The sequence below is a fragment of the Phaethon lepturus genome, unplaced genomic scaffold (genome assembly GCF_000687285.1).
Source record: "Phaethon lepturus isolate BGI_N335 unplaced genomic scaffold, ASM68728v1 scaffold11328, whole genome shotgun sequence".
In the NCBI taxonomy this organism is placed as follows: domain Eukaryota; kingdom Metazoa; phylum Chordata; class Aves; order Phaethontiformes; family Phaethontidae; genus Phaethon; species Phaethon lepturus.
In genome coordinates, this window is record NW_010559743.1 from 27,362 (window position 1) to 47,327 (window position 19,966).

A 19,966-nucleotide genomic window follows, 5' to 3' on the forward strand; every position below is an offset into this window, starting at 1 on the left:
CAGCAGGAGCTAATTTAGGGCAGCTCTGGTAGCCTGTTTCTCTCATTCCTCTTCCCTTACTACAAAAATCCCAGCAAAGAGCCTGCTCTCTCAGCCACATTCACAAAGCAGGAAAACATGTACTTTCTTCCCAAAGTACACCTTCGCTATCTTAAGCCTAGCTTAGTTTGGCACTATTACTTATGATCATTTTCCCCTCATTGCCTAAACAAGTCCTCATCTTGAATAAATTCTGAGGCTGGTAATAAAAACAAACAAACAAACAAACAAACAAAAGCCTTATCTAAAAACATTTATTTTTACCTTTATCCTTCTGCTCTTCCACTTCTGCTGTCCATTTCCTGTTTCTTTTCTCATTATTTGAGAACTTTTTCTGGTTTAAATTATCCACAGTCTGTGTAGCAGCCTGACAGACTGACTGATTCTAAAGAAGTTTACAAAAGCAGAAATATGAATTAATATAAGAAGTCCAATGACACTTTGCCATCATCTGGTATGATCCTATTACGTCTTCCAGATACATAATACTTATCTGTACGATAGACAGAAAGAGGGAGGGAGCAGTCTTGATCAGTATCACTCAGATTCATCCACTCTTTCATTCATTGCTAAATTTTGCAAAGTGTCTTTTAAAAGTATTCGTGTCATTAGTTTACATGACAAACACAAACTGCTTCACTCAGACAATATCTGCTTTACAATCATATCCTCCTTCTGCAGATGAGTAAATACAGCATACTGTTAACCACAGCTCAAAGAGAGAGCGTGCGGAACCTCCGTCCGTTAGACTTCAGTCTGTCTGCTCCTTGCAGCATAGCAGAGCTGTATGTTTCTTCTCGATTACACCAACAGGAGTAACTACTGCTCAAGAACTGACAGATACAGTGCAGCAAGTCACTTCCATAAAGCAAGAGATTTAAGGCCCATCTTTCACCTACTCATTCTTCCCAGCCTGGTTCCTGTTTCCATTTGCCCTAGGATTTAAAATGAAAAAGCCCCACGCGTCTTTAGAATAAACCTATGTAGAAAGCAGCTCTTTACACACAGCTCTTAACCCTTGCTTGCTCCTCAGATGTACTAAGACTCCAACCCACTTTCTTTAAAAATTGCATCAATAGAATAATCTCTCAAAATCTAAAGGCTACATTCTTCCCTCAGACATAGACAAGTCCACTGAAGCCACCTCAGCTCCACAACAGAAATGGAACAAGTCTGACAAAGAATCTGCATCACTTACGACACCAGGCAGGTTCTCACACCAGTTCTCAGACTAAAAAGAAGTGTCACTTATAAATAGAACAGGTTTTATGTGAACCAAATCAGAAACAATCACCTAGTCACCTCTGATACCAATTCAAGCACCACAGTGCCATTTTACCGAGCTATTTCTCAGCTAAATTAAATTGTACTTCAGAGAAAGTTCTGTCCTCACCTTGAGGTTTGATCCCACCACACAAGAAAAAGACAACATCTGAGTAACTGTACAGGAGTGCAAAGCCTTCCAAAGACAGGAGGAACATGAAGAAAGCAGCCCACAGCTGCAGAAGCTCATGTGTCTACCACATTTACATGCCTGAAGAACTGTGTATGGTGGACATTAATTATTCCCAGGGGAATCTGCTACATATGTGTCTTATCTTGAATATATAAAGTATTGTGGATTCACATATTTCTATGCAGAAAGTGAGTGTGAAGAAAATATCCTTGACTTCCTTTTGAATTGTATTGTAATGCAAAGACAGCAAAACAACAATTGCTGATTAATGGAAAAGTATGAAAAATGCACTACTAATTACAATGAAAAAAGCATACACTGGAAAGAGCAGGAAAAGCTTGTTCATCCCTCTGCTGGATCTCATAAAGTGAACGAGATTCTTCTATAGCCTGTTTCTCCCTGCGTTCCTCTGGAGACAGGCCAAAGTAGTTACAATCTCTGCTGCCATGGTTCAGATCCTCAGTTCTCTCTCGGTCTGGTTTTCTGTAGAGGAAAAAAAAATGAAACTTTGACAAAGAAATTCACCAGTATCAAACACAATACAGACTCATGGTTTAGAAGGCAGAATAATGATAATTATATAACACTGCTTATGTGATTCCATATATATCAGGTCCCTTTCTGCCTACTGCAAGATACCTATACGCATAAAATTTAAGGAAGGGAAAGAATGGGTTTTGTCCATGATTTATTCAGTTCAATACAACATCAGAAGACTTTATAATGAATGGTAGTTAGATCACAATTAAAAACACAAATGCCTGCATCAAGTGATCTAACCCATTTCTGTGCCAACTGAGAACTGACCACCCCCCATCTGCTATCTATGAACATGCAGGAGAAAGCTGAGGAAGAATATTTCTGTAAATACAACAACAAAAGAGAAAATGCATTATAAATTTCAATGTCTGAAGCATCGCTACACAAAACTAACATCACTGTTTGTGATTTTAAAAATTCATGTATTTAGGTTAAAGGCGGAAGAAAAATGCCCTTAAAACTTTGCAGGTGGCAGACTCCAAAGAGACCCCAGCTCCATTTATTCCACAAGGAGTTACGATGCAGAATAGACCATGAAGAGTTTGGGTTTGTAGCCAAGTACAGATTAGTCTTTTAGATAGGATAGAAGAGAAGTATTGAGTATTGATGAAAACAGCAACTCTGCTGCAACAGCACACTGAACCAGAAAATCACTACCAACAAATGCAGGCAAAATGCTGTTCTCTTACTCCTTCAAGTGATCGGTCGCAACATGAAGCAGTCCTCTATGACAGGTTCTGCAGAAGCTGAGGGAAGATCTTAGCCATGCCCAAGAAGCAATACATGCAACATTACTTCAGCCCCAACCAGAAAAAAAAAAACCACAACATCCACTTTCCAAGAAGAAACTCACGTTTTGTGTATGGCGCTTCCAAGGCAGATGCTGCCATGCAAAGAAAAAAAAAAAGAGCGGGAGCTCAGCATGGCAGCAATTTTGAAAAAGGTTTAAGAATAAAGTAATAAAAAAATACTTTTTCCTATGGCTGTGTGTATTCCTAAGGACTTGGAACACTTCTTAAGAGTTCAATGGCAACATATTTCAAAAGAGCATGTTTGAAGCATCTGAAGCAGGCACCTGGGCCCCAAGAAGCTCAGTTGAGTTCAAGGTAAGGAAGATATTATTTGCAGTTTTACCTTACAGTTTGTGAAGGATTCCTGCCTGGAGCTTTTTGCTCAGTTGAGGTCTGATGAGGTTGGGGTCCAGAACATAAGAACTGATGCTGCCTGGTTCCCACAGTATGCTGAAGTCGAGGAGGTAGTGCTGACTGGGGTTTTATTGATTTGCTCTGATTCTTTGTCCCTCTGCAATCTGCATCTGTCATAAAGACGTAAAAACAGATTTATTTTTTTTTAATCATTTTTTTAAGCCCTTTGGGACGAAACATCTAACAATAAGGATTCTGCCACACAAAGACAGGTACAATCCTACCGGGCTGAGCATTCTGCCCCCATGTTGGGAAAAACTTTTTTATCTTCTTCCCTGGCACAGTGTTCCAGCCCTCCATAGGAGAGGCCTGTGGAAGAGGTTTAAGGCTCTTCAGTGAGACAGCATGCCTACAAAACAAGGAATTATGGAGGGAAAAATATCTTAAAGACCAGACTGGGGCTTGCATAAATTAATACCACATGTTTACTAAGACTGATGATGGATCTTTCCATTTTTGAGAACATTGCATCCAAAGTCCTTTGTTATTTATGATTACACTCAAGCAATGTGTAGAAGAACAAACCTCCTTTTTTTCTCTTTTTTTTTTTTCTTTAAATAAAACTCTCTCTGGTAAGTTGATGCAAACTTATCCAGTAAAGAATGATCAGCCGTTTGTGAAATGAGCATTATAATGTCTTCAGGGCAGACAGAAAAGAAGAATGATCAGAAAAAGCAATATACTCAGATAAACTTATCACAAACACTGCAACAGATGTCAGGATTTAAAAACATTACATTGGTGGTTCATATCCTCAGAGAAATTACTGAATTTTTAATTGAGGATACTGTAGGATGTCCAAGCAACTGTTTACATTAGTTGAAAGGAAAACATTCAAATTTATTAACAGCCAGTTCAAATCAGGTTAAATCTCAGTTTAAAAAGGGAACAAACTGCGAGACAATCTCCAGAGCTCGCAACATTGTCATTTTTTCTTAGAGGAGATTGCATGAAATTAATGGGCATCTTTCTCCTTCATTCATTTACCTTGACTGAAAGTGTTTCCTCTTCCCAAACTACACTCAACTGTGCAGTTTTTTTGCCCCAGAAGTTACAGAACTTACAGCAGAGCTCAAGATGTCTCAAACTACCACCGCCAAACAAACAAAAAAAAACACCCCACACACCCTAGACTACCAAAACCACCAGCAGCCCCCCAGAAAAAAAAAAAAAGAAAAAACCACCACACACACACCACCCACCCAACAAAAACAGCCAACCAACAATACACACACACAAAAAAAAACCTGCAACCCCCACCAACAACTTTAAAGACTTAGTTTGTCCCAAGGTAGGGCAAAGATGATGCTGATCTAAACAGCAACTTGGCACTCTGTACGAAATCAGGCAGAACTGCTCAACGAACAGAGAAGCTAGGTGCTTCGACAGACCTTCTAATATGAAAAGCTTGTCACAAATCTAGCATCTAATTACTAAGCACAACAAGCAACACTTAATTAGGATGGTGTCAATCTGTTTAGGATTGAATCTTGTGCAAAAAAAAAATCTAATACTAATGTAGTTACCGTTTTACTCTGCAAGTACTATACACACTACTTAGCACTGAAGAAAAAAAGTCTGAAGTGCCAATCAATGCAGAACCCCTTTTTCCTTCTTTTATTTAGTATGCAGTTTTCTTAACAATTTTGTGCTAGTACTGCTTCAAGTAAGGAAGCACACACACTTCAGGGGCTGAAATTAACTCTGAACTGAAAAGTAAGGCTCCCATTAGCAAGGTTCAGTTTGGCGCACTTTTCCACAAGAGATTAAGCACTTACTTTGCTCCAAGCTCTTCTACAAATACAACAACTGGCCCATTCTCTGAACAAACTTCTTGAATATGGGCATTATAAAATCTCCCATTATGGTCTAAGCGCACCTGTAAGGAAAAAGAATAAGGAAAAAAAAAAAGGTGCATTAACTTCAAAGACAACAATGAGAGGACATAACTCTTCAAAATATCAGCAATGTTAAAAATAGAACTTTTAATCCGGGCAACAAAAGACCTGAGAAATAAACATCACATAATTCAGTACATGTATCAACATCAAGTCTTCAATCCATACCACTTCCTAAAAAAAAAAAAAACAAAAAACAACACACTATAAAAAACAACCAACAGAACATTTGACAGGTAATACTACTTAATGAAACAAGGCTTCCAAAACTAAATGGGAAGTTAAAAGTAATCAGTGATCAAGGCTTTTCAGCTTTACTGAAAACACCTTCTCTTAGAATACTTGTTAAAATCCATGTAAAGAAAAGAAAAATTCGTTACTAACTTCAGTGAAATTTAGTTTAATTAAGAACATAATGAACATCAGTTACTTCTGAAGTTATTCTTCAGAAAGTTAAAACAGCCAAAAAAATTTGTTCAGACATTATCAGAGTCTTGCTTCTCTGACTGACATTCCATGTTCTTAAATTCTTCTGTTAAATATAAAACACATTTCATAACATTCTGCTGCATTTGGCTTTCCAGTTGTATTAATTTGGTCAACTCTACTTTTCACTATTTACTTCATCTTCCCTTCCCATGTTTTTATCCCGTCTACTTAATGTCTTGCCACCTACACATAAGATTTGACAGAATATGTTAATAACCAGTTTTTTCTACTAATAATATATGCATCCTTTAGTAAATATGACACAAGACAGCCCTAGTGCCTTAAATACAACTTTTAAGCCTGTAGTATTAAGCAATAAATAATCAACTACACATTAGGTTTTTTCTTTGTTTTGTGTGGAGTTTGGGGGGTTGGGGAGGGTGGTTGTGTTGTGGTTTTGTTGTTTGTTTGTTTTTTAAAGTTGAGAGATGTGTTTTTCATGCAATTTATGCAGTATGCTGAATTCCATTACACAAATTTTAAAAAGTACAAACTGAAAGAGCCCCCATGATGCATGATAAACCAAATGGAATATTTTCACATTAATAATAATTGTAATAGATGGTCAAATGTCCTGGAAAGAACTATATTTAGCCAAGTACCACCAGTTTAGTTAACACATCTAAGGAGATTAATCTAAAATTTGAGGATAGAATTTAGTGGCAAATCTTATTTCTTCTGAAGCAACAATACATACTACAAATTTTAATAGAATTTAAAGAGCAATTGTGTAACACTCTCTGAACACTTCCAGTGGAAGAACTGCCCAAAACTTCAGGATCTTCGGGATCTGCAGCAACTAAAGTGAGCTGTATTCCATTATTTGAAAGTAATGAGATTAGAACAAAGCCAATTTACAAACAGTAAGCATTGTCTCCAGAGTTGAACATAAATACATGGAACTATGATGTTGGCTTTGGTCTCTCCAAAGAAAAGCCTATATGACACAAAACACTAAAATTTTATTCTTCATCATGCAACTGTATGCACACAAATACTTTATCATGCAGCAGTATGATAAAGCAAGTGCAGCTATCAGCAAAAGATGCAGCAGAGATAACTATTAGTTTTATAAAACAGACCTTCTCCGTACTTTTGAACGTCACAGGAATAACTAGCTAGCTTACGGAGCCCACCAAGAGAAGAACAGAGCTTAGCCTGAACCAAGTAAAACGCCCTAAATGCACCTACTTCTCACACAAAGGCTAGCACTCTACAACACCGAGCTAGGACTCACCATGGAGACAAGCTGGCACAAACTTATCTGCATACTTAATGTTAAGGTCCACAGCCATCTTATTAAATATACTCTTGAAGTTAACCTTGTGACTTAAGGCAGTAAAGTTGCACTGATCAGATGTTCTAATACATGCCTTTCCTACATGTATGCTGTAAGCCATGAACACCGCCAACTATTAAATAATAAGCGTATGCACAGTTGAAGACAAGCAAAGAATATTTAGAAAGTAGCAATTATATATCAAAATGGTTAACAAGGAGAGGAAACTGGCATCTTGAGCAAAATGTTAGTGTTTCTATAAACTATAACTCAATATTACTTACTTTACATTTATCTCCAACCGAGTATTGCATGCCAGCAGCAATAGAAAAATCTTGTTTTTGCTGATCTGTAAACACATTAGTAGTAATATACTATTAGTTTAAATACACCAGAGAGTTACTTTCTTGATGCAGTAAAAATACAAACCAGAAGTTCAGGCCCTAAATCTGCACACTGGCCCATGTGAGGAAGACCACTGCCTAAACCCAAACTGCCATTTTCATCTCTCTTCTTTAAGCAGGCTTCACTCTATACATCCGCTTGCAAAAGTTGGAATTTTCAAGTATTCAGTTACTTACCCCATTTGGATTGGAGCCAAACGTCATATTCAACATTTCTGTAAACTGATGGATTGAGTGATTTAAGAACTTTTTTAGGTAAGACCAACAAGGTAGGATTCCCATTGCTCTTAAGGTGCTGTATGAAACAGAACAAAGCGCTAAATAGTCAACTACATAAAGATGTACAGTTTTTCATTTTTCAATCACAGTGCTCAAGCTTTAAACTGAAATATAAACAGGCTGAAAATACATAAAGTACAAACAGCTTTGAAAACAATAATTCAGTGGTGTTCTTTTATCCGTACCAGAACAAAATTAAAAACTAAGCAGCATTAAAAAGGACACTATCTACCTTCTGGCACATCCGAAGAAAACATTATTTTTCAAAGAAAAAAGTAGCTTTTAAGATATTACATGTTAGGAAAACGAGAAACTCAAGATTCTCTCATGAACGTTAAACACTAAAAAAATATAGCAAAGTACAAGTTATTAGAAAGAAAATAAATCTTAACATATAAATACCTTGTTGCCAGAAAGAGACTTCAATCCATTCATATCACTGACTGTTGTAGCTTTACTTCTGCAAAAGGACAGAAGCGAGCTGTGGTAATATAGTATTAATAAGGCCTGGAAATCAGGTAAGAAACATTTTGGAAGTTGATAAAAATACTTAAGCTACCACTCTCTACATATTTTTCCACAATAAGCATGCCACAGAACATTGTCAACTCCCAAGATGAAAAAGCTAAGTCTAAAACAAGAACTACATTTCTGTATCATATAAAGCTAAAAATAAGATTTTTGTTTCTAAGTACAAGTTTTAAGAAGTCTAACTTATGTGTACTGACCTGGCCCTCATTTATGAATACAAAAAATGGGGGGCAGGCAAGGGAAACAAAAAATTCCTCTAAAATTTTTGCAACTATGCGAGGAAAACATAGCAAAAACAGACATAAAAAAAACAAACAGAAAACCTAAAACCCAAAAACTACTCCATTAGTAGGCATTAGGCACTCTAATTTACACTTGTTTTCTACACCTGACATTGCTGGAAAATTACCTTCCACAGAGAAAAAACAAGTATTTTCCCCTACAACGGTTGGAGGCAACTGTCAGCATTAACTTCTCCCAAAACCAAAATAAAATACTACATTTAACAACAACATAACTGAAAAGTTCACATTTATAAAATGAAAAAAAGATCTTCTGGAAGGCTAGGTAATGAAACAAACTGAAGTCAACTTTAAGACAAGCAAAAAATTTAAGACTTCATAAACACAGCAAAGTGTTTGTAATTTAGGTTAACTAGGTCAAGAGTCACACACACTAGCTCTTGCATCATAAGACATATGGTTTAAATCAAAAACATTGAGTTTAATAATCTCAAGTGAGTATATGACCTTCATTAACAAAGGTGCTATGGAGGTTAGCTGTACATTTTCTTATGCATCCCAAAGATACAGGGTAATGCTACAGCATATGAAGCCCAGGAAAGCTCCAAGAACAGAAAGGAAAAGAGAAGGCTTCCACTTTCTGACATTTAACTACAATAATTGTTCCCTGAGGCAGGAATACTTTGTATTTTCATTGTAATGGTCCCCTAGTATTTTTTTCTCCAAACAAGAAAAGGAAGCTAATCCCTTTCCCACAACTTGGTTTTCTTTCTGTGGTCATTTCCATCATCTTCCTTTCTGTTGTTTTCAGCTTGAGGAAAAAAATCAGCTCCTAACATCCCAAAGAATTTCTTCTGCCACATGCCACACAGACTACAGCAGAGCTCCCAAAAAAGACTTCAGTGACATTCAGCGGGAAGAGGGGACATGATGCACTAATATAGCATAATCTCCATGGCTTCACTGGAATTTCACACAAGCCAAGGTTTTAAGAACAGTATTAAATAGAAAAAAAAAACCTGCCAATACGTAAATGCGAAAATAGCACTGTCAAAGACTGACTGTGCAAAAGAAATCAGCAGTTCAAAGTCTCAAAGTTAGCTAAAGCATCCAGGTCCAGTAAAAGGAATATAAACCCACAAATATAATCACTTCATAAAGATCAAAGAACAAAATGGAGCAAGCTACATCTGTATTTCTCCATTAACTATATCTCAAGCAGGCATTTCAGCCCCCAGATGTGGAAGCAACACAACTTGGATTAGATTCCTGTAACTCTACTCAGTTGCAAGAGTGAGTAAAGTGATTCTCATGGAGTTTATCATGCCAGACCCGCACACTGACAATTCTCCCAGGGTATTTTGCTATTTTAAACAGGAATATGGACATGCTGCAATGGCAATATGCCATTATGTAAAAAGACCCAAAGCTAGACTGCAGAAAAAAAGAGAAGAATCAGAACCCTGTCCTTAGTACAGCGAAGATCACATATTTCATTCCTTCATAGTTCTAATCTTACCTCTTTGTGTTTCTCTTCTTAGTAATTTGTAAAGGTTTTCAACCCTGTTAGATTCTACCACCCACCAGAAATTCAGAAAAATAATTTATTACAGGCATCTTAGGTTAACTTTAAATTGCATTTACCTGTAGTTGTCATCTTCTGAATCTGAAGCAGATGCTTCACTGCTACCATTACTTTCCTCTGTCACACCAACAGAACTAAGTTCTGCTATGATTTTCTTTACATCTGTATCAAATACTTTCTCATACAGCAATTCATATAGCAGAGCTGGGGAAGGGGAGGAGAAAGTGAAGGGGCAAAATCAGTTACAAGGTAAATGAGATTTTACACCACCATTACAGATGCATTTCAAATTACTTCAATCAAAGCAAGCAACCATTTTGGTATGTTAAGTGAAACAGTGAAGGCATTAGAAGCAAAAGCAGCTGCAGCTACTGTGGCTTAACGGGTATGCATGAAACTACCAGAAATCAGGTCTCTTGACAGGTAAATTTGGCCTTAGGCTAGTAGCTCTGCACATAGGCAGAGTTTTCATGAAGAATGAGAATCCTTGTAGGGAGTGTCACAGTGACCCATCAAACCCAATTAGGACTTTTGGGCATTTCTGCAATCTAGTAAAGAAAACAATAATCCATGAAAACGGTTATGTTTCACATGTGCAACCCCCATGATTTCTGTGACAAGTTACACAAGCAAGGGTAATTTTAACATAAACAATCCGTTTGCTAACATAGTCCAAAATACAAAATTGAAACTAGGATGCCAACCAAAGACAATGCAACAGATTATAAATTAGTACACCAACATTTTCTGTTTACATTAGACCACCCAGATTCAAAGAAGAAGATAAATCTTCTCTCGGTATATAATCTGCTTTGTCAAGAATCAGGATGCAATAAGAATTCATGCTCTCACAAAATCAGAGTCATTGACAATTCAAATGGAAAACTGAGCTGCTAAAGAATGACTATAATAAACTTTCATACAGAGTCTTTTCCTGAAACCTGACAGTGATCATTTTAAGATTTTTGGTAAAAATACATGCTTTTAACCAACCAACATAATACTTACACTGGCACAGAGCAGCCTTTTCTGAATACTCTATGGGATAAACAATATCATAGTGGTTTCCATTTGAGAAGCACAGCAATACCTATTAAAAAAAACCACACAGATATTTTAGGTTTTGCATCTTACTTGATTTTTTTCATATAAGCACAACCTTTTAAATTCAATTTAACATACCAATGTGCTTTGTTATCTCTCAAGATCTCTAAGTATCAGTAAAATGATCAAAACGTTTAGTGTCCTTTAAGACAAAAAAGAATTTGACCAAAAGCCAAAAAGAATTTAAGACAGAGGTAGCTATGTCAGTTAGCACTTGTAAATTCATTTTTACAGAATTTTAGATTACTAGGAAGATATAACACAGCCCAAATATGGGCCATCTCTTTAAAAAGTGCTACATGTATTAACAGCATAGCTACCTTAAATATGTATCAAAGAAATTGTTAAAATTGAATTCTCAGAACATTTCATTGTGTTGAATAATGAACTCACATGAAACTACTTGCTGTTTATAAAGTAGTCTTATTCAGACTTTCACAATAGCTGTATTTTTTTTTTTTACCTTATCAGAAAAGCCATTTTCAGTTACATGTGAAGGTGAAGCATTGGGTTCCCGATATATTATGAAATCTTTCCTGAGAAAAAAAGTAGCAGTTAAGAATTCATTTAAAAATTATTATCAATAAAAATTGGAATATTCCAATCAAGTTCAAGGAACATACATAACCACAGAAAACACTGAGTGGAAAAGAATACTTAAGAAGATGAGTACAATTATCACTGGTTAAAAAAAAAAGGCTTACTTTTATGCCATATGCTCTGGCACAGCATGTACAGAGCCAATGACAAGGAAAACAAATTTCTAATCACCGCTTTCTTGAGCTGTGTCTAGAAAGATGATGGCTCCCCAGTCCTGGAGAAATTCATTACACTTTGCCATTTGGAAACCCACCAGAACAAAGAGGAAGTTGACTTTATGAGCAGGGCAGGAAATAGCGCTAAGTTTCCAGAAGGTGAGCAACGGCTTAGGCTAAATCTGTACTAGCAGGTCGATTGCATGCGTGCAAGAACCCTTCTGGGCACAGAGGCCAGCTAACAGAACAGCCCATGCCTGTGCTCAGAAACTCTTCTCAGAAACCAAGTTCTCCTGCTCAGAAGGATCCACAGAACGTTTCTGCTCCCAAATAGTGGCCCAGCTGCCACAGCAGCACAACAAAAGCCCAACAGACCATCAGCAGGCATTGCCTGAGGATCAGATACTGTAACCAAGTCTCTAGCACCTCTGAAAATCACACCCTTGACATCTCACCTTTCTCATTTGTAATGAGAAGAACGTTTTCCTGTGTTTTAAAATGGATAACACACTGCAAAAAGACACATTCAGAGGGTTCAGTTTCCCTTTCTCTTCAGATAAAGACTGAATGAAGTGTCGAGTCTCACACCATGTTGTGTTTGTTAGACTCAAATCGCTGGATTTCAAAAGAAACCCCTCTTATCTCTTCAACTGAGAGAACAGAAACAAACTTTTTTGGAAGCTTGGACTAAACCAGAATATAGTGAGCTGTCACAGTGTTGGCAGATACTCATCATCAAGGGTATCAGTCTAGTATAGTTTTTCAAAACAGGTTCAGAAAATTTCTATCACTGCAAACTAAGTTTGGGTACATCATCACACTTAAGAGGATTAATCCACAAGTGATACTGACATGACATGCTATTTTTTATTTTCTAAAAACTGAAAGACTATCAGTCTTTGCTACTTGTTTTTCTGCTATAACCAATCTGTCATGATCTTTATATTTATTATTTTCACTTTCTCTTTTATCCATAATCTTCCCTTTGAATTCTTTGCTCAGCAACCTATCACTTCCTTCAATTTCTTCCTTGCTCACACATGCAAAAGTTTTATTAGTCTTGCAAAATGATTAAGTATATTCACAAATGCAGTTTTTTGATTTAAAAAAAATATAGTAAAACATCTCAGAAAAAGCAATTCTGAGAGGAAAAGAATTTCATAGCTCAAGAGATCCACCCGCTTCAGAAAGGCAAGGAAAATTTACTAGATAACCAAATTATACTTGTGACAGATCTGAGGAGTGAAAATGAAGACAAACCTACTCATACTGCATGTCTACCCTATGCTTGAAAAGTCTGAAACTCTCTCCCTTCTCCACTTGGCACAGAACAGGAAATTCTTACTTTTGCTTTCCTTCAGTCTGCCAGCAGGCGGGAGGGGAATCCCCTTCCCTCCATCACCATTCTGACTTTCCCAGAGCCTCTAAATTGCCTTTTTTATAGAAGCCAGTCTTCCCAGAACAAGTATGGCAGTAACAATACTTGTGTGCAGTGAAATACTACATACAGTTACAACTATGCCACAAGCTTCTTCACACTTCCAAAGGAAACTAAAAAAAACCCACTATTATCAAGCAGGATTTGTCTCCATTTCTCAGCTACGGTCCTGGATACCAATGTATCAGGACTTAAAAATAAACTGCTTCTATTTCATGATAATACATTTCTCATGGCCAGAAATACAACAAACGGAAGACCACAACCATCTGGTTCTGACATAATCAAGCAGGCAATTTCGTTGACTTGAACTGAGTTACGTCCCTCTACACCCTGGCGCAATCTAACCATCAGACCTCCTCTCCAAGCCTCTTGAGCCAAACTTTACTCTGACTTTCAGTTCAGTCCTCTTCCACCCATGCAGCACATGCAATTCTGAACTGTCCCATTAACCACATAAAATGGAAAGATGGAATTTTAAGCAATTTCCCACACTTAGCACTCATCTAAGTACCTGAAAGTAATTTAACTAGTTTGTTTCTCTCCTCTTATCAACTATGTCATCAAGAGTCAAAGTACAAAGAAAGTCATTAATTTACAGTGAGCACTTTGAAATACTGAATTTAGCTGGTTTACAAACAGCAGAAAGAGAAGATGCTGTATATTGTTCATTCCCTTACACAGTAATTAGAAAGCAGTGATAAATATTCAGCATATTGTTTCATACTACTTTGTTGAAGAAAGATTAATATATAGGATTATTTTTGATAAAAACACATCAGCAAACCTGCTCATCACGAAGAGAAGTGTTTATCTATGCACAAATACCGAAACATTTCTTAGGTATAGCTCAAGCTATGTCCCTTGACAAATTCATATTATTTCATCTATACTGATACCATGGAAAAAGGAAAAATTATACAGAAAGGAGAATAAGCTACAGCAGTACTCAGGTAGTCTTATATCAGTACATGCAACTTCATACCAGGGGAGGTGTGGAAATGGCTTTCTAGCCTACTACCTACAATACTCATACCACTAAAACTACATCAGAGCATTTGTACAGAGATAATAAAGAAATAGGTACAGCCCACAGCTTCACAGTAGGGTTAATATTAAAGCCTCAGAAGAAAAGCAATTTTAACAGAAAAATATAGGAAAATTAACAAAATATAAACTGTATGACTCTAGTGGCAATTAGTTGTACAGGTGAGACACATGACATTACTGCAAACCTGTATTTAAATCCCAGATTAAATGTCATTTTCAAAGCTCACTTTTTTATTTTTATTTAATAGCTTGACAGTTGCAATTTTCAAAGCATTACTTGTAATTTTCTGGAGAACTACAGTATAACACACAACTCCGTCTTTGCTATGCCAGCTTATTCACTAACAAAACAACCGTACTGATCTCATACATATTTATATATATGTAAAACATATTTAAAGATTTTCTTACTTGTACATAAGAGAAAGGGCACTTATTTCTACTTGTCCAACCCATTCCTGTATTGAAAAAAAACAAAAAAGAAAATTAAGTTCAAACACACACACAATTATTATCCTTCATCATATGTAGATCAAGAAAAGCAAGAAATCATTGTCAAAAATAATATATTAACACTGAGCCTGGAGTTCAGCCAAGACACTTTGACTGTATTTGAAGTTTTTTGAAATAACAATAACTATTCCAGTAAGGTGGTTAAAGGGCACAAGCTAGAGGGATTTTCTTCCCAAACTAGAAATGTATCTGTATGAAAACTGAGAGCATTAAAAGCAATCACATAAATGCAGATCTATCATTAATGAGTATGACTTTGAAAGGTGATTGAGTGTGTTTATTTTTTCACTTTTGTTAAACAGCCAACAGTCTAGCTTTTCAAAAATTATTCTTGAAAAAAGTGTCAGATTTACCAAGTGCATTTAAAAATGTTACTCTCTACCTTCAGAACTATCTGGGTTTGTGGACCTTTAGCTATAGATGAACAGGAAAAAGAACCTTGAGGCTTAACTCTCATGCCTAAAATACAAATAACTTCCACATAAATATCTTGACACGGTCTTGTGAAGTGCTCCAACACTCCAGAGTAGACAGACCACTTCCAAACAGCCAAATTAAACTTGTGCTAGTTAGTTGCATTTCTCATGCAAGCAGCTGTGTATCAATACCTGAAGAAAGACCAAAAATCAGCTTTAGAAGCCGTTAAACAGTAAATGTCAGTAACACCATAACCCAGACTCAAATCATAGAAAAGTGAAAGTTGTTGCTTCCATTACCAGCCTAACTGCTGTACTGTGCTCCAATGTGGTGAGACTGGATCTTTCTCATTTTTGGGGGGTTCTGTTTGTTTGGGGTTTTTTTCTTGGTTGTTTGGAGTTTGGGGGTTTTTGTTGGTTTTTTACCTTTTTTTTTTCTTTTTCAAATTCTTACTAAAGTAACAACAACTCTAATTTTGGGGCAGGAATTTGTAGCAATCCAATTTTTTAATCATTTTTTAAAGTCTCATTAGAAGTTTAAAATATAGAATAACTTAATTTCCCTTATCATATAAAAAAGTTACCATATTATTTTTCAAAAAAATTTTCATACATGTCTGCTAACATTTAAAAAAAGACATTTTTCTATACACATAGTGCAGTACCGTAAACCATTTACATTGGCGTAGTTCAGTGAAGCATATGTTCTACCGGAAAGCAGCACAATTCACTATTTAGCATAACATATAACCTTGGGATTTGACTAACAAAGCTTTGCAGTTAAAAAATCCTGGAATAAACAAAGCAGGACAGAAGCAGAATAAGCTAACATCCACTTTTTTCCTCCCTTCCACCATTCATTTTGGAAATGGAAATAAAGAACCATCTGAGTAGCCATTTGAACTAGGGATGCTGTAGGCGTGGCAGGGGAAAAAAATAAAAATCATGCTTTAATTTCTAGGAGGAGAAAATTTAATAAAATTTATGTATAAATGCTTAAAAAAATTAACAGATTTTACAATGTTGCACTAGATAGTCCTCTCCCCCCCAGCTTATACAAATTGTTAATGCCCTAATAAAAATAATACAATTAAATTAGGGGGGGAATAATAATAATTTTGCTTCAAATCAGTATCTTCAGAAGAGCTTGTGGCTACTGTTCATAATATCTCTTACATCAGCAACTCTCTTTTCATCACCTAAACTTTTAGACCTTTACAAAGGCTCTCTTGAAGAAGCAGCTAGCCATGCTGTTTGTCGGCATTTGCAGAGGCTAGAAACATTTGGGTATAATTTTAAGGAGTAACATGTTTAAATCCAAGACACAAAAAAAATTCTCCAAACCATTTTACAATACAGCACATGCATAAAAGTACATATTCACGTAATTCAAAGACCTCTTAAGCTCAGTCAAAAATATTTGTGAGAAAAAAATATCCTATTACCAATGAACTTCAACAAACGTACTGCTTTCTATTATAAATCAAGTTTGACATACCTGTGGATTTTCCAAGCATTTTAAATATTCTTCAAATGGCCCCTCTATGAACTGTATTTAAAAAAAAAAAAGTCCTAATTAGTTATTTTTATTAGCATAGCATATGGAATCCCCAGTCTATGACCCACTGTACCAATGGGAATGCACCAGTGGAAATTTAAGACTATCCTGCCCTCAAAGAGCAGGATAAAGTAAGTAGAGTAATCCAAGTATAAACTGATGTAGAGATGAGGAAATAAATGGTCAAACATTTAGGTCTGCATTCCAGAAAACCACATAACCAGCTTTTGGATTTACCACACAATCCAAAATAAATCAAACAAAAAAAAAAAGAAATCCAGCAGCCAAATGGGAAATCTGAAAGAAAGTGAAGATGCTGTCAAGTAGATATTTATGGGCATTTCATCCCAGGCATGCATGGCATCACTGGAGAAAGCATGTGTGGGCCTATTCAAGTATCTTGTTAAAACAAATAGGCAGCAATAGGCAATCAGAAATGTGGACTACAGAAATGTGACTCCCAAGTAGCAGTAAGATACAGTATAGGCAAATCATACTGCACTTTTTCCTCCTTTCTGTATCAATTCAAACAAACTTTTACTTCCAGTGAAAGGACACAAACAATCGGGCTACACTGTAAGTGCCAAGCTAAGAAAGTAACCCTTCAGCTGCATTCCTTAATGTGCATGAAGAGGCCAAATTCACATTTGCCAAGGACAGAGAAAGATGCTGCAGCAATGGAGACGTATTAACTTCAAAGTGTTTCAGACATGCTGGCCAAAGGAGAGGCTGTATGTTAGAAGTACTGTTTAGACACAATCCACTTCAATTAGTTAAAATAAAGATCCACAGAGGTCCAAAGAAAGAACTAATTCCCATTATGAACTTAAGCTACGAGCAGGATGGCCTCCTTACCCATAGTGATTAAGAAACAAGGTAAAAAGGAAAACTGAGTGGAGTATAGAATCATTTAGGTTGGAAAAGACCTTTAGGTTTACAGTTAGACTCAATTATCTTAACACTGCCAAGTCCACCACTAAATCATGCCCCTAAGCACCACATCTGCACGTCTTTTAAATACCTCCAGGGATGGCGACTCGACCACTTCCCTGGGCAGCCTGTTCCAATGCTTGACAATCCTTTCAGTAAAGAAATTTTTCTTAATAGCCAATCTAAACCTCCCCTGGCACAACTTGAGGCTGTTTTGTCTCGTCCTATCACTTGTTACTCAGGAAAAGAGACCAAAACCCACCTCACTATAACCTCCTTTCAGGTAGTTGTAGAGAGCAATAAAGTCTTCCCTGAGCCTCCTCTTCTGCAGGCTGAACAACCCCAGTTCCCTCAGCTGCTCCTCACAGAACTTGCTCTCTAGACTTTTCACCAGTTTCGCTGCCCTTCTTTGAACATGCAAACTTACTGAGGGACCACTCGATCCCCTTCTCCAGATCATTGATAAAGACATTAAACAGAACTGGCCCCAATTCTGAGCCCTGCGGAACACCACTTGTGACTGGCCGCCAACTGGTTTTAACTGCGTTCACCGCAACTCTTTGGGCCCGGCCGTCCAGCCAGTTTTTTACCCAGCAAAGAGTATGCCTGTCCAAGCCATGAGCAGCCAGTTTCTCCAGAAGAATGCTGTGGGAAACAGTGTCAAAAGTGTCCAGGTAAACAACATCCACAGCCTTTCTCTCATCCACTAAATGGGTCACCTTGTCATAGGAGATCAAGTTAGTGAAGCCAGGACCTGACTAGTGAGAATAGAAGTTCTGCTGTAGCCTGAACCTGGCTGGACAGTGCTGTTCATGAGAAGAATCAAAAAGCCTGACCAAATTTTTTAATTTAGAAAGAAGCAATCAGGTATAAAGTTGAACGGTGGATCAGTAAAACATGATCATAGAGAGCAGTTGTTTTGTGTGTTGAAATTAAATGACCTAAAGATAACGCACAGAGGAAGAAAGGAGGGCACCAGAAAGTTCTCACAGAAAACTGAAGAGTTAACAAAAAAAGGGAATTAATAGAAAACTGCAGCAATTGAAGATAACGCTTCAAGAAAGTATGAGTATGAAAATTAAAGACAGTGGTTACACACAGTCACCTGAAACTTTGGCTATAGCAGTAGCAATGGAACAAGAGACAGAAATCCAAGCTGAAATGGTTACAATAGCGAGAGAGAAGTGGAACTTCAACGCGTACCACCTGTACACATCCACAGAGCGTAACTACTAAGGCGGCGGCGGAGTAAATAGTTGAACTAAGAGACCAGGGAAAAAGGGAAAGAGGCATTTGTTTGTGTTGTTTTGGGAGGTTTTGTTTGTTTTTTAAGAGAGGTAAATTAACAATGCTATATTCCAGACAGAAAACAAAGTATAGTAAGAGATACAGGGAGCAAAGGAGATCAGCAGAGCTGAAGTGAGGTACCTGAGGGAGTAAGAACACTAGGAAATGAGAACAGATATGTAACACCCCAACCTTTTACATGAAACACCTATTCTGAAAAATAACAAGAAACTTTTAAAAAAGAGACTTTTCAGAAGGACAGCAAAAATGGATAGAGGAGACGTCATAACTCTTGGAGTGTGAGGAAAAAAAAAGAACAGCGAGACTGGGAGTTTGGAGGAGAGAGACCAAGATAGTAAACCAGCCATGGTTGACACAGCAGTTACCCGGCTGAGAAGATGCCAGAGCTGGGGAGAGGAATATTTAGAGTCAAGAAGAGTCACAGTATTTCCAAAAACACCACAATGCAACAGGAAAACAGAAATAGAGAAGCAGATACTGGAGTGAGTGGGGTAATTCTGGAAAAAAAGGGATTAAAAAGTCAGCTATGAAAAAATAAAATAAAAAACAAGGGAGAGAGCTCTAAGAGTTGCTAAGTCCTCAGTCCTAGCAAATGGAAATAGTCCCATCAAGAGGTGCATTTTCCCCCGAGATATTCACTGTATTTTATGTCATTCATTCTTGCCAACTTCTGCATTAAAAGTGATCAGTCACATTTGAGCATAGGGCACTGTGTCAGAAATTATAGCAAATACACACACTCTTATTCCTGCTTTCTTTCTCTTTCCTATGCCAATCCGCATCTAAAACAGCCTTTTTATTTTGGGTCCGGGTAAATTTAGAATAGAAAAAGAAAGCTGAGTAACAAGCCTCTAGTAACAAATGCTTACATACACTCCTCTTTTAGCTATCCTGGAAATTAGTTAAATGGTATACACACCAGAACACATATAAACACAAACAGGAAT

The 19,966-nt window shown here is 37.0% G+C and overlaps 1 protein-coding gene across 4 annotated transcripts in view; it reads right to left on the reverse strand.

The window, feature by feature from the left end:
• Nucleotides 1–19,966, reverse strand: part of OTUD4 (OTU deubiquitinase 4) — a 30,986-nt gene that overhangs the window by 8,570 nt on the left and 2,450 nt on the right. For all 4 annotated transcript variants that reach the window (XM_010293466.1, XM_010293463.1, XM_010293467.1 and 1 more), the window contains exons 3-15: nt 16,722–16,772; nt 14,706–14,752; nt 11,515–11,587; nt 10,956–11,037; nt 10,007–10,151; nt 7,992–8,049; nt 7,488–7,605; nt 7,191–7,255; nt 5,019–5,119; nt 3,465–3,589; nt 3,170–3,350; nt 1,813–1,978; nt 304–424 (exon numbers count right to left, since the gene is read on the reverse strand). In XM_010293466.1, coding sequence (XP_010291768.1) covers nt 304–424; nt 1,813–1,978; nt 3,170–3,350; nt 3,465–3,589; nt 5,019–5,119; nt 7,191–7,255; nt 7,488–7,605; nt 7,992–8,049; nt 10,007–10,151; nt 10,956–11,037; nt 11,515–11,587; nt 14,706–14,752; nt 16,722–16,772 — 1,333 coding nt within the window. The remainder of the gene's footprint in view (nt 1–303; nt 425–1,812; nt 1,979–3,169; nt 3,351–3,464; nt 3,590–5,018; nt 5,120–7,190; nt 7,256–7,487; nt 7,606–7,991; nt 8,050–10,006; nt 10,152–10,955; nt 11,038–11,514; nt 11,588–14,705; nt 14,753–16,721; nt 16,773–19,966) is intronic.